The sequence below is a fragment of the Episyrphus balteatus genome, chromosome 2 (genome assembly GCF_945859705.1).
Source record: "Episyrphus balteatus chromosome 2, idEpiBalt1.1, whole genome shotgun sequence".
Taxonomy (NCBI): domain Eukaryota; kingdom Metazoa; phylum Arthropoda; class Insecta; order Diptera; family Syrphidae; genus Episyrphus; species Episyrphus balteatus.
In genome coordinates, this window is record NC_079135.1 from 64,574,009 (window position 1) to 64,591,938 (window position 17,930).

The 17,930-nt window shown below is 29.1% G+C and overlaps 1 protein-coding gene across 2 annotated transcripts in view; it reads left to right on the top strand.

Moving 5' to 3' along the window:
* The window catches only part of LOC129911061 (plexin domain-containing protein 2), a 51,539-nt gene that overhangs the window by 32,435 nt on the left and 1,174 nt on the right, over positions 1-17,930 (top strand). Inside the window, exons 3-9 of one of the 2 annotated variants that reach the window (XM_055988715.1) lie at positions 6,492-6,614; positions 6,674-6,866; positions 6,928-7,137; positions 7,208-7,359; positions 7,430-7,502; positions 8,569-8,927; positions 9,030-9,044. In XM_055988715.1, coding sequence (XP_055844690.1) covers positions 6,492-6,614; positions 6,674-6,866; positions 6,928-7,137; positions 7,208-7,359; positions 7,430-7,502; positions 8,569-8,927; positions 9,030-9,044 — 1,125 coding nt within the window. The remainder of the gene's footprint in view (positions 1-6,491; positions 6,615-6,673; positions 6,867-6,927; positions 7,138-7,207; positions 7,360-7,429; positions 7,503-8,568; positions 8,928-9,029; positions 9,045-17,930) is intronic. The other variant, XM_055988716.1, reaches the window with a different exon arrangement.

Sequence of the window (17,930 nt, forward strand, 5' to 3'; positions counted from 1 at the left end):
CGTTGTAAATATTTATTTCATTTAAATTTAAAAAAAAAATTTTTGGCGATTATATTCTACTGTCGTGATGATGTTCTTTGTCTTATTACACCGTTCGATGACTATTTTGGTAACCACCAATAATTGAATAATTAATGTAAATGGCTAAAAATGCAACTGAATTATTACTTATTTTACTTAAAATTTATTTGCATTCGAAAAAAATGTAATTGCTTTTTTATCCCCTGCTCTATTTGATATGAGGAAGTAATATATGTAATTAACGTGTTGTTTATGGTCGCATGAAGATGTCTTTGAAAAATAGTTCAATATGTTGCACAAAGGACACAAACATGTTCAACCTCCTCCGTCATTTTATCGTGAGCGACTTTATCGTAAGAGACAACACAAATAAATTTAACTTTCACAGTCGCCCGAAAACTACAAGGTCGTATCTCTAGTTTGACATTTTGATGCAAAACGATTTACGGAATATTCAATAAGAATTATTTCAAGCTCTTTCCAAGATAAAGAAAACAGAAAAATTGATAAAAATGTGAAGGCCATCGATTTATCGAAGTAGGATTATAAACAAATGAAAAATTTGTGTGACATAAATTCCATATATCAGTAAAATAAGGAGAAAAAAGAGGTAAATCTCGGAATGAATGTTAGTAGAAATTTTTTTTGCTCAATATCTTCCTTTTGCCATTCTATAACATATCTCAAAAGTCTAGAAAAATCTCATGTCCGCTTGTCGCGATTTCAAGGTCAAATCGCGAAATGGAGATTTTCAAAATTAGCAAAAATAGGCTATGGTATTACATACACTCCTTTTCATCAGAATAGGTACACAACTTGTCAAATGTTCATTAACCGTTTGTCCCCAATAGTGGTACGTGACCTAACAAGGTTTTATTGTTTTTTGATAGTTTAAGATGTCGGGAAAAGCAACAGCTAAAATTATTTCAAAATGGACCATAACTTTCGCATTGTTTTTCTTGTAAAGTATTTTTTGAGGAAAAATCAACTTATTTTTTTCTTCATCAGAATAGGTACACCCTTGTTATCTTTAATGTTTTTGTGGATTTCGAGAAAATGTACCATTAAAACAAATAACTGGACTTTCCTAAGTGTAATTTAATAATCATACTACCATTTTGAAAAACATGGGTGGATTAAAATCGCTAGATTTTGGCGGAAACACCTTAAGAAAAAAACAAACAATGAAGGATCCACCAGTACTGGTATGATAAAAAAAAATTACGAATTTTGAATATGCTCTATCCAGACTTCAGATACAAACATTCTGGGGTTAAAAAAAATGAATGGTGGTAAAAAAAATGCAAAACTCTAAGACGAGTAAATTTTTACATGTGCTACCAGTTTTGGTGGATTAACGACAAGAATAAAAGTGAAAAACAGTTGTTATTTGTAATTTTAGGACAGTAAATAGAATGGTCATTAGTCCCAATCTTCTAAAATGGCTGAATTTTGAAAAGACACCATTACTACACCAAGAACAGAATTGTATGCCTTTAAGGTTTTTGAAATCCTTTACCACATAAAAAGTTGAGTGGTATTTCTTGTTATTATTGGATCAACGAACATCTAATTTTGATGTCCTTGGTGAGTTAAACTATCAGTTTAACATTCTGCGAAATGAGAAACCATTTTGAGACCAACTTCATTGTTAAAAAAGAAGTGTTAAGGCATTGAAAAAAGTAATCTTCTACGATAATACAAATAATGAATTTTAAACGTGAAGAATAGTCACAATTATTTGTAAATGCATATTCAAGAAACTTTTCCTTAATTCTCTAGTATTTGTGAACCAGTATTCTAAATTTTTTAAGAGGACCACGCCTCCTACCACAAAAAACGCTCTGTAAAATATTGTGAGGAAGTGCAAATTTAGGAAGTACTTGAGTATCTACCATAGAAAACAACCCTGAACCTTGTTGAAAATGTTTGGAAATGGCTAGCCCGTACTGATAATTCGATTTTAAGACAAAAATACTTCCTAACCCACCATTTAACAATTTAGGGAAGAGATTCAGATAGATTGCATAAAGAGATTTAATAATGCAATTCCTGGACAGTTTTGCAATTTTTTTATGAATAAAAACGCCACTATACAAAAAATAAAATAATTAAAATTCATTTTTAAGAAGAACTTGATTCAAATTCATTTCATTGACCACTTTGACATCATTCTCTTTGTGTACCTATTCTGATGAAACAAAAAAATTACTCAATTTTTCGATGTGAAATGCTTTTCCATAGAGAAACAAGAAAAATAACTACACGTTTTGAATTATTTTTTTTGCTGCTTCTGCTAACATCTTAAACAATGACTTGACATCAAAAAATTATTATTTTTCCTACACTGTGGGGAAAAAACGAATACTGAACATTTGAAAAGTTGTGTACCTATTCTGATGAAAAGGAGTGTATATACACATAGATACATGATTTCAAGGTATTTTTTAATGCTGATTCCAAAAAATCTAAATCTGTTTTTCATCTGTCAACTCATATTATTATAACAGTTGCAAACTTACTGCCGAAAAACCCTTAAAAGTTATGGTAGATGAACCAAATTTTGCATGAAGATTTTAGAATCCATCATTATTAAAAATCAAAACAATCCCTTACAAAAAATATATATACCTACGAAATAATGGTATTTTTTGATGGAGAGGCAAATTTTAGGATATGCACTAAAGAAGATTCTTGTTCATCTTAGGAATAAGTGCAAATAGGCTAATTTTTTCATTTTAATCTTTGTTTGGATATTCTTTAACTACCCTCAAAAATCTAAAAAAATCTCATGTCCGCAAGTCCTAATTTTCTTGGTTTGAAAATAAGGTGCAGATTTTAAAAAATTGGAAAACTACACTTCATATATTTGTGTCAGATCAACATGAATAAGGTGCATTACTTTTCAGGGATGGTCAGGTTGACTTGTTTGTGAGTTTTGTTGGCATTAGTGTTAAAAAATACCTTTAAATCATGTCGCTTATGTTGGTATACATATAAAAATTTAAACTTTTCTTATTACCTTATTTTCAAACCAAGAAAATTAGGACTTGCGGACATGAGATTTTTTCCAGAGACGTCAGATTGTCTTGATTTTAGATTTTTACTTGCTCAATAGGGCAAGTATTGGTTTCGTGTCGAAAAAAAAATTTGAGGTTTTAATCAAAACCAACATTACGATGATGGAGAATTCCAAAAAAGTGGGTCTCGCAATTCCGTCCGTGCGTCTGTGCGTCTGTGCGTCTGTGCGTCTGTGCGTCTGTACGTCCATCTGTACACATTTCCACAGCCTAAACGGGTGGACGGATTTTCTTCAAATTTGGTACAGATGATTTTTATGGAATTCTGAAAGTTGGTTTTTTTTGTTTTTTTTTTTATCTCTCTTAGAAAGTGTACCTCCCATACAAATTTCTCAATTCAAACCAAATAACTCAAAAACGGCTCTAACGATTTTGATTAAAATTTTTGTGTTTAGTATTTACCATAAGAGCCAACTTTTGAAATAAAAAAAATATTTTTTGTACCGTTATTAACGGTACCTGCCATAGAACGGTTTTTTTGGTTTTTGAATATCTCGTACAAGATTAACCCGAATTCAACGAAAATTTTTATACAAAAGCGTTTAAGTAAAAGTAATATTAAAATTTTAGAAAATTTTCAAAAAAATAATTTTTGGATTTTTAAAAAATGTTTCAAAATTTTTTTTTGAAAAATCAATTTTTTGAAAACGAGTTAGTGAAAAATTTTGAAATTTCGTTTTTATGCGTAAATCAATTATTTCTTAAAAATGGCATACCAACTTTTTTTTTGAAAAATGTTAGAAATTTTTTATATATAAAAAATTATTTTTTTAAAAAACGGCTCTAACGTTTTTCGAAATTTTTTTTCTAAAAATACCTTTTTATACAAGTAATAAAATGGCATACTTGGTTTTTTGAAAAACATCATTTAAAACGGTGTTTAATTAATTATAAAAACAGATTTTATTTTTTTACACTTCTTATGAAATTTCTTGAAAATATCAAATAATAAAATTTTCCTAATTTTCTGGAATAAAAAGCTTTAACATAAGAGTTACTTTAGTATAAGAGCAAGTACGTGCGACCCCAGTCGTGCATTTTATTTGGAATCAGCATTAAAAAATACCTTGAAATCATGTATCATATGACGTGTATATACTACCATAGCCTATTTTTGCTAATTTTGAAAATCTCCATTTCGCGATATGACCTTGAAATCGCGACAAGCGGACATGAGATTTTTCTAGACTTTTGAGATATGTTATAGAATGGCAAAAGGAAGATATTGAGCAAAAAAAATTTCTACTAACATTCATTCCGAGGTTAAACCCTTATTTAACTGGATTAACAAAAAATCATACACTTTGCTTTGATGCTTATCATTTATCAATATTTTGTGGATGACATTGTATAGTTTATAAACATATTTCTTCTTTTCTTGATTTAATAAAAAAATACTTTTAAAATTTTTTTTAAAATATTAAAAATTTAAAATAATTGAAAATTTAAAAAATTTAAAATTTTAAAATTAAAAATTTAATATTTAATACTTAAAATTTAAAATTATATACAAATTTATTCCTCATATCTATGTTAATATAAGCTTTTGTCTAATATTTTGTATAATATTTATTTATGTAATTTATTATTTATATATTTATATTATATTTATAATTTATTATTGTAAATCTTTTTGATACATCTTCTCTTTATATAATTTTATTTATTTTACTGAAATGTCATTTCCGGCAGACGGCAGCATTGTCATGTCCGTATTTCAAATAGAAAAAAAATTGTAATTTATCTAATGAATAAAGGAAGAATCTAATCTAATCTACTTTTAGTTCATTAAAAAACAAATAAGTCATGTTTGCAACAGTGTTATGAAGACGATTTAAAATTATACACTACTGGAAAAAATTAAGGGATCAAAAAAAAATTCCAAATTTTTGGGCAAATTTCAACAGGCCTTAACTTCGAAAGAAATGGTCGTACAAGAAATCGATAAAGAAGGAAATTGTAGCTCCAAGTGTCTAGTTTTTGGATTAGAACTTTAAAAATTTTTAACCTCCGCGGTTTTTGAGTAATCGTAGAAAAACCAGCAACAAAAAAATTTTCAAAATTTTTTTAGTTTTTTTTTTGGTCTACGGGCGTGGAAAAAAATTATTTAGCTTAACCACTATAAGGATCGGATACTTTGTTCATTTAGCTTTAATTTGGTTTTTTGAACACCTCGATACGTCCACTTCTCGCAGAGATATCGGTCTTCAAATGGAAAAAAATCCTTTGTGTTTGATTATCGATATCTCAGCAACCAATAATCGCACAGAAAGTTAAAGGTGGGTTTCAAGAACTTGAATGAATTCTCCTTAACGGCTAGCCATTGCTTTTCCAAAAAAAATTTTTTTTCTTATTTTCACATGAATTTGAAAATGCAACAAAAAAAGGGCTTTTGGTGGTTTTTTGGAAAATCGAGCGCTAGATCGAAAATATTGAGGAAACCGCTAATGTTAAGTGTGCATTTTACAGTTCAATATGTCCACAAAAACCCTACAAAAAAGCTTAAATTTAAAACAAAACAAAATTCAAAAAAAAAAAAAAAATTTAAAAAAATAAAATTTTTTTTCTCTTAAACTTTTCAAGAGAAAAAAATTCAAAAAAATTTTATTTTTAAAAATTTTTTTTTTTTTTTTTTGGAATTTTGTTTTGTTTTAAATTTAAGCTTTTTCTGGAGCAAAAATGTGGAAAAAGCTAGGAAAAACAATTTTTTTTCTCATTACAAAATGAGAAAAGAAAATTGAGCTTTTCAGAGCAAAAAACGTGATCCTTTAATTTTTTCAAAAATTCGATCGAGTGAAACAAAAAAAACGGCTGGCTGGATTAATTTGATTTTTTGTAGGGTTTTTGTGGACATATTGAACTGTAAAATGCACACTTAACATTAGCGGTTTCCTCAATATTTTCGATCTAGCGCTCGATTTTCCCAAAAACCACCAAAACGCCCGTAGACCAAAAAAAAAAAAACTAAAAAAATTTTGAAAATTTTTTTGTTGCTGGTTTTTCTACGATTACTCAAAATCCGCGGAGGTTAAAAATTTTTAAAGTTCTAATCCAAAAACTAGACACTTGGAGCTGCTATTTCCTTCTTTATCGATTTCTTGTACGACCATTTCTTTCGAAGTTACGGCCTGTTGAAATTTGCCCAAAAATTTGGATTTTTTTTTTGATCCCTTAATTTTTTCCAGTAGTGTATGCATTTCCATTTCATTTGCTTTTCCAATTTTTTTCCAACCAAAACATTTATGAAGTAAAAAAAATGCCATGAAGGCTTTAAAAAATTTGGTTTTGGAATGAAAAAAAAACTTGGTCCATTGGTTTGGCATGATTTATTAAACCGTTTCTCCCATTATATTGAAATGTAATAATACATATAACCCTATATTTCTTCAGGACCATCATATATATTACAACAGCACGATTTACGTTAGCAAGGATACAGCTGATGAATACTGGAGCTCTTTCAAAAACATCACTCCAAATTCCATGCTTTCAGCATCACATCGACGAGCAATGGTAAATATGTAGCCACAATTTAAAAAAAAATGTAATTTATATTTATTTTGCCTACTCAGACGGTAGAACTCAAATTCGACTTTCCATTTTATGGCAACCCAGTAAAAAATGTAACTGTTGCAACAGGAGGTTTTCTATACACGGGAGACTATGTCCATTCATGGTTAGCAGCGACACAGTACATAGCACCACTGATGGCAAACTTTGACACGAGTCTTTCTAATGATTCATACGTCAGATTCAAAGATAATGGTTTGTAAAATATCGACAATTAAGTACTCATTTTTAATAAAAAATTCTTAAACTATTCTAGGCACTGCATTTACAGTTATATGGGAAAAAGTTTCGTTACAAGATAAGCAAGATGTTGGTACATTTACATTTAGTACAACATTGCATAAAAACGGTGATATTGTTTTTACTTACTACAATGTACCAATCCTGATTAATGCAATTCAAGATGACAAACACCCAGTTAAAGTTGGTTTGTCTGATGCGTATATTATTGACAAAGTTGTTTTCTGTAAGAATAATTTGTTTAAATTCTTTGTATTGTCTCTTAACTTTATTAATTTCAATATATCAATGTGTAGTCGCAAGAAGAAAAACTATCTATGAATACCACCGTGTGAATTTTGGAAGCTCAGATATTACTAACTCGACTGTTATCTACTTGAAAGCACTACCAACATGTTTAACTTACACTGACTGTGCATCATGTATTCAACATCAAACATCTTTCGAAGTGAGGACTTAATTGTTTGAAAAAAAAAATCATTTTTGTATTTAATAATATTTTTGTTTTTATCTCATAGTGTCAGTGGTGTCCAGTTTTGAACAGATGTTCAACAGGAACTGATAGAAAACGGCAGGAATGGCTTCATAAAGGTAATATAAACCTTACGCTTTATTCAAAAATAGTTTAGAGTAGTCATGCGTGAAATGACCGACATTTCTTACCATTTGATTAGATAAAAAACTTAAGGTTGAAAATATATTTAATTATTTATTAATAAACAAATACCGAAAAAAAAATTTTAGTAATTGAACAATGAAGAACAAATAAGGAACAATTTTCGATTACATAATTTCTAAGCCAATTCAATTTAAATATGTTAATCCTGTAAGTATGCAATGTTGTTTTTTTAATGAAAATGATGGTTCAAGAGATTTCTTGTAAGTATGCAACTTTCCTAATGCATAGGAAAAACATTGCATAATTAAAAGATCTACATAGTTAAAAAATGAAGACCAGTTCTTATAGGCACCGTTACAAATTTATTCATAATGAATTACCCCACATAAAAACATAACCTCGAAAACAGCCAAAATGACGTTTTTTGGCATTTTCTAACGGTAATATTTCAAAAACGGAGGCCAATAAAAAATTTCTTCAGATTCGAGTTCAGCACATCCAAAACTACTAGAAAAGTATATTTTGGTTCTTGTGGCAAAAACCTTGTTGACCAGTGATATTAAATAATAAAATATCAAATATAAAAAAAAAAGTTGTACGCAACATATTAGACAAATTTAAATTTACATTATATAGGTATGAGACATAATTTATATGAAATATTGTTCGTATCTTCGTATCTATCTTGTGGTGCTTAGTCTAGTAATTTTTCATTTAATTTGAAAAACTTATGCCGTCACACTTGACCTTAAGGCTATAGGTCTTAGTTAGATGATTTTTCTATATTTTCGTCGACGTTTCATATTTATTAGCATTTTTTAATTATTTTAATTTTTTAGTCTTGAAAAAGCGTGTAAACACATGCGAAACGTCGACGAAAATATAGAAAAATCATCAAACTAAGACCTATAGCCTGCTTAGAAGAAATTTATTTAATTTATAATATGTATTTAAGATTTGTTTCATATGGGAGAGTGAGAAACCTGAGGGATTGAGCAATTTTAATTAATTTAATTTATTTGAATATGATTTTTTTAGGTTGCGATAGAGGTCCAATAAATGTTGTCAACTTATGTCCTGCAATCGGACAGAAGGGTAATAATGCAGCGCAAACTACAAATCAAACTATCATAGATCATGGCGAAAATAGTCACAATGGAGAATATTTTCCTGTTAAGCCAAGCGAAGAAAATCCGGAGACTTCATACACTTCCCAATCAGTGTTTCCCATAAATAAGGCTGCAACAAATTTCTCTACAGCAGATGGTGGAGATGTACACAGTATGGGTGTTGTACTAGGTTTTATCGTTCCAATTTGTTTGGTTATCACGTTACTTGTTTGGGTTCTTTACGCCTACCGCAACCCACATACGAAGAGCGGACAGCTTCTAATTCAGGTAAGTGATCACACTAAGTTTTCTTTAAGAAACATTTTGCGTAAAGGAAATCGAAAAAGAAAAACCAACCGAATAAAACGTTTATCTAAATCTTTCATGCAGACCAAACATCTTCAGGTTTGTATTGCGTAGAAAATTAGGACTTGATTGTTTTCGAATTAGTAAATAAAGAAAAAAAAAATCTAAAAGCCACTAAAAAGTTAGAAGTTATGTATATGAAAAATAAAAAAAAAAATTTAAATCGTTCAAAAGTTTTGATTATCCCGTTGGGCTTTGATTCTTGATTTGCTTACAAGATTCTTTTTTCCTGGCTTTATATGTTAATTTATATTTCAACATTTATAGGCATTAATTTATTGTAATCTATAAAGCTTGTATGAATTACATTATTAATAAATTTGTTATTTTCTCATTTTTCGGGGTAGTAGGCATCTTATTTCACGCTTTGTATTATAATATTATGTACTCACGTTCACTTTGCGTTATTCATAATGCCTTTTCCGTAGGCAGTTATGAACTTTGCTTTTCAGATTAAGTCAGATGAAAAATTTTGGTTTTCTACGGACAAGAAATATATACTGTGTCCGCGGTGATTGAGGAAATACTTATATTAACTAAAAATATGAAAACATTGCCAAAATGTATTATTTACTTCCAAACTTAGGTCTGTTGAAAAAAATCTAGGACAGATCAGAGCAGCACAAGTTTGTAAATACTGTCAGAACAAGAAAGAACAGAAAAGTTCAACTTCGTTTTTAACAAGATTGACAGTTCGCTGGCTGAGAATTATAGGGTTGTATGTCAACTCACCTTAGTTTTGAGAAAATCGATCTCAAAGTTTTTTAAGGCTGGTTTTTGGATAAAATAGTTACATAGCAGTAAAGTATTGATGTAATCTTATAAAGGACCCTAAAAAAATATTAAAACCATGAAAAAACATTAATTTCACCACAAAAAAGGATTCTATGAGCATTTTTAAAAAATGACAGAACCTTTTCATGAAAAAGTTTGTAAACAAATTTGAAAAAGGTTCTATGTTCAACATAGAACCTTATAGTTATAAAGAGCTTAGGTACATGTAATAAATGGATTTTATATGAAAAATTCATCGTGAAAAAGGCTTTGATTTAATTAAATTTTATTCAAGTTTTGCACAAAACAGTCAAATTCTATTTTAAATAACAGAAAAAATACCACAAATCACGTTGTTGCATTTATAGAAAACAACAATTCCTGCTTTTGTTGAATTAGGTACACAAAAAAAAGACATGCTAAAAACAATAAGAATTTGTATTAAATCAATCGGATTTTTGCATGCTTTTTTGCCAAAAAGACAGTCGTCTTAAAACAATCATCTACGGTGCAAAGTGTATGCCAAAAAAAATTGAAAGTTTGTTTAATATTTTAATTTTAATAAGAATGCACATAAAATTAACGAAAAATCATTTCAATCCTAGCAGGTAGCTACACCTAAATTTTCTTGAAGAAAATTCTTGTTAAAATGAAGTTCACTTTGATTTTAACAAAGTTTAAACAAATTTTACTTATTTTCATTAGAAATCTTATTAATTTGAGAGGATTGGATTTTAGAGGAGTAGGAGTATCATCTTGATTCTAAGTGCCTTATTTGTCTCCATGTATAACGAAAGTATATTTGCTTCAAGTTAAAAAAAAAGTTGTATTCGATGAAACTATTAATAGAAATAAACTAATATAATTGTAAAGATGAATAACGAAGAGTTCACTTCAGTTAGTAGAGTAAAATCTTGACCTTTGAAAAAAAAACTCAATTTTCCACTAAATACAACTACAAATTAGTCAATTTTTTGTTTTATATTTTTGTTTTTTGGGTACTAAGGTGAAAGCTGCATCTCGTTTGCAGTTACTTTATCCTAGTATATCTTGCCATCGGATTTAGGTTTGTCCGAAGGTACCTTTTAGGTCCTTTTTTGAGTTTTGACTTCTTTTGTTTTAAGTTAAGGAATCTAAGTGTTTCTTTAACTTTTGGTTTATTAATACGAACTATGAAATTCCCAACCTCGATTATGAAAAAAAAAGTTTTCAAAAAATCACTTCCAATTCTTGGCACACAAAAAACATTACTCTAATTTAATTATGATGTAAGAATATCTAGGTTAGGTAACACGAATGAATTATTGCAAAAGTTAAGGTTGGATAGTGCATAATTTGGTTTAAAGAGTACAGAACGGGATACAAAAATTCTTTGCTGTTTAGCAAAAGCCCTGGAGTGAAATCCGCTAACTTGATAGTCGATAGCCAAAAACGACGAACGACGTTTTTGACTGTCAAGTTAGCCGATTCCACCCCTGTTGTTCAATATCAGCAAAAACATTAAAGGTCTTTTATTTTTACTTTAGTTTAAAAAAAAGATCATTTCCATAAGATTTCATTTTGAAAAATTTGCGCAAAAAAGTTCTATGTAACTTAAATAAATGTATTTTTTTGCTTGAAAAAAATCAGTAAAAGGGTTCTATCAAAGACCATATAACAAGTAAAGATGTCGCACGTAGAACAAATCTCTGTGCTTGAAAATTTCTACCATCAGATTTTACCCATAGGTCCAAAACATGTATCCAAGAATTAAATTGTTGAGAAACATTTTAAAAATTTTCAATGACTGTGTAGAAAAGAGAGGGTTGATTTTTATAGATGAATTTATTTAATGGGGGAGAGCGATTTAGTAGTTAAATGTTGATACGAATAAGGAAAAGAAAAAAAAATACATAGTCAGCTATTACATGAAGCCTCAAGAGGCTTGACTCTTTTTTCGAATTTTCTTTTGATAATCATTCTGTGAGGCGCGTACTATTACACGATGCCTCTTGAGTCAAAGACTCAAATTTGACATTTCTCTTTTGATTTAAGTATTGTTGTTGTTGTATTCCACAAAGAAGCAAAAAGAATGAAAGGCAATGTTGAAAAAAGAAAGAGTGGAAAAAGAAACGTCAAAAAAGAGTCTCAGAATTTTGGCCCACGACTCTCCGGTCGGATAATTTTTTGTTTGATCTTCTATCTCTTTTGCACTCATTAGTTTTGAAAAGAGGCGCGCCTCTTGAGGCTTCATGTAATAGCTGACATACAATTGTCTACGAGAATGTATGAATTATTTTTTTTTCTTAAATTAGGTATTCAGGAAACTGATAACGACACATTATTCAAAATAATAATTTCAATAAGAACAATTTTATATGTGACAAGAGTATAAGAGCTAAATTGAGTGAAAATGAATTTCAACCTTCAAATTGTCAATAGGTCCAAATCCAAATCATAATAAAGCAGAAATCCTTCGCAACATCAAAATAAGTTCTTATCTTGAGTGGGAAAGAGAGAGTTATTTTCAATACATTTGTTAAATGCGAAGGACCGAGATGTAAGTTGAATAGAAGCAAATGAAAACAAATAAGATCGTTTTGTGATGGAAGCAGGTAGGTATAGCGAATAGATTTCTTTTTTCACAACTGGATTGCTTCACACAAGCAGGGCGACGAGAGGGCTGTTTAAAAAAGGGATGTAAGAAAAAAAAGAAAAAAAAAAAGAGTTTTGTAAGTGAATAGTATAGGTGGGGTGGGTAAGTATTATTTAAGCAGGTTGATTGTTTTTTTTTTTTTTTTGAGTAGGTAGGTATATTTTTTCTTATAGAATTTTCGAGGGTAAATAGATATTTATTTTAATGTAGGTGTACGATTTAGGTAATTTGTTCCGTTTTTGTAAAAATGGCATAGGTAAGAAGAGGATCTATTAGAATTTATGCCTTTTTTCAATTTTTTAGTGATCATGAAAAAAGAATCGTTTTTTTTGTAAGGAGATTTTTTTTTCAGTTGGATTGCTTCACATAGGTAACAGGTGTCAAAATGGCTTAGTAAAAAGGGTATGAAAAAAGGACAAAAATAACTTCTGGTGGATTAAGAATGGTAAGTTTATTTTTGTGTTTATTTGTTTTCGTCGTGTAAAACTTCGTAGGTAGGTTAGGTAAGTACAGTACATATGTGGATACGAACATAGTTTTTTTTATGTGTAGTTTTTGGGGTTTAAAGTCGCCTTATTTGGTCGTCATCTTGGAAAATGTGGTGTAAAGTGTTTTTTACCGATATCTTGTGAACCGTAAGTCCAACAAAAAAATTGTCACCATCGTTTTTGTAGATAATTTATTTTTCTACAATTTAGATTTTAGTACTTTTTCCTGTAAATTTGAAAATTAGAAAGTTATATTTGAAAATAGATGTACATTTTCAAGAAAAAATTCTTTGAAGGCCAAAACTTTTTTTCTACAACATTTATTGAAAAAATACTAATGACAGTTTTTGAAGATCTTTTAATTTCCAACAATTTAATGTGCTCATTTTACAGATTTCGTTTATATAAAGCTGCTGCAATGGTTTCACAAAAAAAGGGGTAAAAATTAATTTTCGTTATTTTATACAGGGTAATTCAGGAGTAATGTGCCAAAAAGCTAGAGCATGTAGGTTGGGTTGAGACAAGAAAAAAACCGTTTGGAGGGGGGGGGGGGGTCTATTCCCCCTCGTTTAGCGGGGAAGGGCAATTTAAAGAAAAGTTGACTTATTTGGAAAAAGAATTATTAAAAAACAACGGTTTTACCTACAGAAACGTGCTATACCTTTCTGTAAAGCCAAAAACTTCGTCTTTTTTAAAAATTTTAAACTAAACCATTTTATGGCATAAGTTTTGAAAAATTAATTTTCAAAATCACAATAAAAAAAAAATGGGAAAACAAATTTCTAACAATTTTTTTTCAAAATTGTATGTGTTTAAGTACTAAATTAGTTTTTAAAATTCGATCCTCTTATTTGTTTTTAAACAAAAACAGAAAACTGGATCCAAAAATATCTTGTCATTTTCGAGAAATTAACAAAAAACCAAAACTACTTTTTTCTAAGAACTTCTTCATTTTCTGTTTTTACGTGGCTGGACTTGTTGACAAATTTATTCATGAGACATTTACAATTCGTCTATTATTTTTTAAACATTCAGACTTAAATAAGGATATAATAAAGTGATACAGTATTGGATTAACCCTGAATTGATCAATTTTATTCATTGAAAACAACTGAAAACTTACCTGAAAATTGCCTTTAGGAACTTACATCAAGAATCTTTGGGCGGCGGGCGTCCCAGGCATAGTAAAAAAATTCTCAGGTAAGTTTTCAGGTGTAAATCCAATACTGTGTCACTTTTTTATATCATCATTCAAGTCTGAATGTCTGAATGTTCCAGCCACGTAAAAACAGAAAATGAAGAAGTTCTTAGAAAAAAGTAGTTTCGGTTTTTTGTTAATTTCTCGAAAATGACAAGATATTTTTGGATCCAGTTTTCTGTTTTTGTAATAACAAATAAGAGGATCGAATTTTAAAAACTAATTTAGTACTTAAACACATACAATTTTGAAAAAAATTTGTTAGAAATTTGTTTTCCCATTTTTTTTTAATTGTGATTTTGAAAATTAATTTTTCAAAACTTATGCCATAAAATGGTTTAGTTTAAAATTTTTAGAAAAGACGAAGTTTTTGGCTTTACAGAAAGGTATAGCACGTTACTGTAGGTAAAACCGTTGTTTTTTAATAATTCTTTTTCCAAACAGTTTTTTTCTTGTCTCAACCCAACCTACATGCTCTAGCTTTTTGGCACATTACTCCTGAATTACCCTGTATAAAATAACGAAAATTAATTTTTACCCCTTTTTTTGTGAAACCATTGCAGCAGCTTTATATAAACGAAATCTGTAAAATGAGCACATTAAATTGTTGGAAATTAAAAGATCTTCAAAAACTGTCATTAGTATTTTTTCAATAAATGTTGTAGAAAAAAAGTTTTGGCCTTCAAAGAATTTTTTCTTGAAAATGTACATCTATTTTCAAATATAACTTTCTAATTTTCAAATTTACAGGAAAAAGTACTAAAATCTAAATTGTAGAAAAATAAATTATCTACAAAAACGATGGTGACAATTTTTTTGTTGGACTTACGGTTCACAAGATATCGGTAAAAAACACTTTACACCACATTTTCCAAGATGACGACCAAATAAGGCGACTTTAAACCCCAAAAACTACACATAAAAAAAACTATGTTCGTATCCACATATGTACTGTACTTACCTAACCTACCTACGAAGTTTTACACGACGAAAACAAATAAACACAAAAATAAACTTACCATTCTTAATCCACCAGAAGTTATTTTTGTCCTTTTTTCATACCCTTTTTACTAAGCCATTTTGACACCTGTTACCTATGTGAAGCAATCCAACTGAAAAAAAAATCTCCTTACAAAAAAAAACGATTCTTTTTTCATGATCACTAAAAAATTGAAAAAAGGCATAAATTCTAATAGATCCTCTTCTTACCTATGCCATTTTTACAAAAACGGAACAAATTACCTAAATCGTACACCTACGTACGCACATTAAAATAAATATCTATTTACCCTTGAAAGTTTTATAAGAAAAAATATACCTACCTACTCAAAAAAAAAAAAAAAACAATCAACCTCCTTAAATAATACTTACCCACCCCACCTATACTATTCACTTACAAAACTCTTTTTTTTTTTCTTTTTTTTCTTACATCCCTTTTTTAAACAGCCCTCTCGTCGCCCTGCTTGTGTGAAGCAATCCAGTTGTGAAAAAAGAAATCTATTCGCTATACCTACCTGCTTCCATCACAAAACGATCTTATTTGTTTTCATTTGCTTCTATTCAACTTACATCTCGGTCCTTCGCATTTAACAAATGTATTGAAAATAACTCTCTCTTTCCCACTCAAGATAAGAACTTATTTTGATGTTGCGAAGGATTTCTGCTTTATTATGATTTGGATTTGGACCTATTGACAATTTGAAGGTTGAAATTCATTTTCACTCAATTTAGCTCTTATACTCTTGTCACATATAAAATTGTTCTTATTGAAATTATTATTTTGAATAATGTGTCGTTATCATTTTCCTGAATACCTAATTTAAGAAAAAAAAAATAATTCATACATTCTCGTTAGGGTTGCCAACTTTTTTTAAGAAGGAATAGAGTATATTTGATTTCAGAGACGAAAAAAAAGAGTACATTTGAAAAAAGAAGAGTACCATTTATTTCAAGTCCTGAAAATGTATTTTTTTTGCTTCTTACAGTACATAACAATTGTTTGTTGTTTTTTAAAATATGTGTATCGTGTATGACTAAACGTTCAAATTCAAAATTCATATACATTAAGAGCTTATTTTTGATCAATTTCAACGAAGCCCTATTCCTCTCCTCTCGCCATTTCATATTCAGGACCGAAAATACTCTCTCAGTGAATGCTGAAGTGGCAACAACAGATAGAATATGGCTTACAATTTTTGCAGTTATCAATATAATTCATCGAAATAAAAATATATAAGAAGGTTAACTCAATTTTAAACACCTTGATATTTTACAAGAAAAAATCTAATATTTTGAAAACAAAACAAAGTAAAATAGAGAACAAAATTTGAATTAAAAAAAAAAAATTAGAATTTTAGTAAAAAAATTAAATTTTAAGTTTGACTAAACACAAAACAAATAGGTCGTACTAAAACAACGTAAAAAATTAAAGTGTTTTGTACTCTCTAAATTACAATTGTTCAAATTTGGAAATTATAAGGTCGAATGTTTTAAGCCTCTTTTTTTTTTCATTCAATTCTATCTTTAGAAATATGAAAGTTATCCACCAATTTGTAAACGTTAAGATGCTTATGTTTATGCGGTGGTACACTCAGTCCTAAGTAAAAAAAAGAGTATTTTGACGTACTCTATCAGAGTTATAGATTATAGAGTACACATACGTGAAATAGAGTACAATACTCTTTTTTAGAGTACGGTTGGCAACCCTAATTCTCGTAGACAATTGTATGTATTTTTTTTTCTTTTCCTTATTCGTATCAACATTTAACTACTATCTCGCTCTTTCCCATTAAATAAATTCATCTATAAAAATCAACCCTCTCTTTTCTACACAGTCATTGAAAATTTTTAAAATGTTTCTCAACAATTTAATTCTTGGATACATGTTTTGGACCTATGGGTAAAATCTGATGGTAGAAATTTTCAAGCACAGAGATTTGTTCTACGTGCGACATCTTTACTTGTTATATGGTCTTTGGTTCTATGTTGCAATTTGAATAACATAGAACCTTATTATATTAATACATTTATGTGAAATCATGAAAGTTGTATGTGTTTTTTACCTGTACCTTCGCCTTTAATTTTTTCTAATTTTTTTTTAAATTTTATCTGAAAGCCGTTGAAATTACAAAAACTTTGGTGTATAAAACTCATTTTTTGTATTTTGTATGAAATACACCCTTATAATTCTCAGCCAGCGAGTTGTCTATATTAGTTGCAAAATTTTCAATTCAAAAATCATTTCTTAAAATATTTTTTTTACTAAAATAAATGATTTACTACTACTTTTAACATTCCCTTAATTATTTGTTTGTTAATAATCAAAAACTCTAAAGAAATTTACCTTTTAAAATCTTATTTTCTCTTATTTTTTTCACAATCAAAAAAACAGCTGACAATTGGAGCAGAAAAACTTGAACTTTTCTGTGCTGAAAAAATTCATGAAACATAAAATGACAGATTGTAGAAACGAGGTTTTAAAATATACGCAGGCGGAGACCTATCACGTTTTGTAGAGCTTGTCGTACTGATTACAAAACGGTATTTAAAAAGCCCCTAACACCCCCAAAATCTGGAGTAAGGGGCAAAAAACGGTTTATTTGACCTTCACCCATTGAAAAAAACCCAGCTTCGTCAAATTTTTACCCATTTTCGATATATATATACCTTTTTAACAATGTATAAAACATGTAACTCGGTTTGTTTTATACATTGTTGAAAAGGTATATTTATCTCCTATCAGAAACTGTAAAAAAAAATGGGTAAAAATTTGACGAAGCTATAGATTTTTTCATGGGTGAAGGTCAAAAAAACAGTTTTTTACCCCTAAC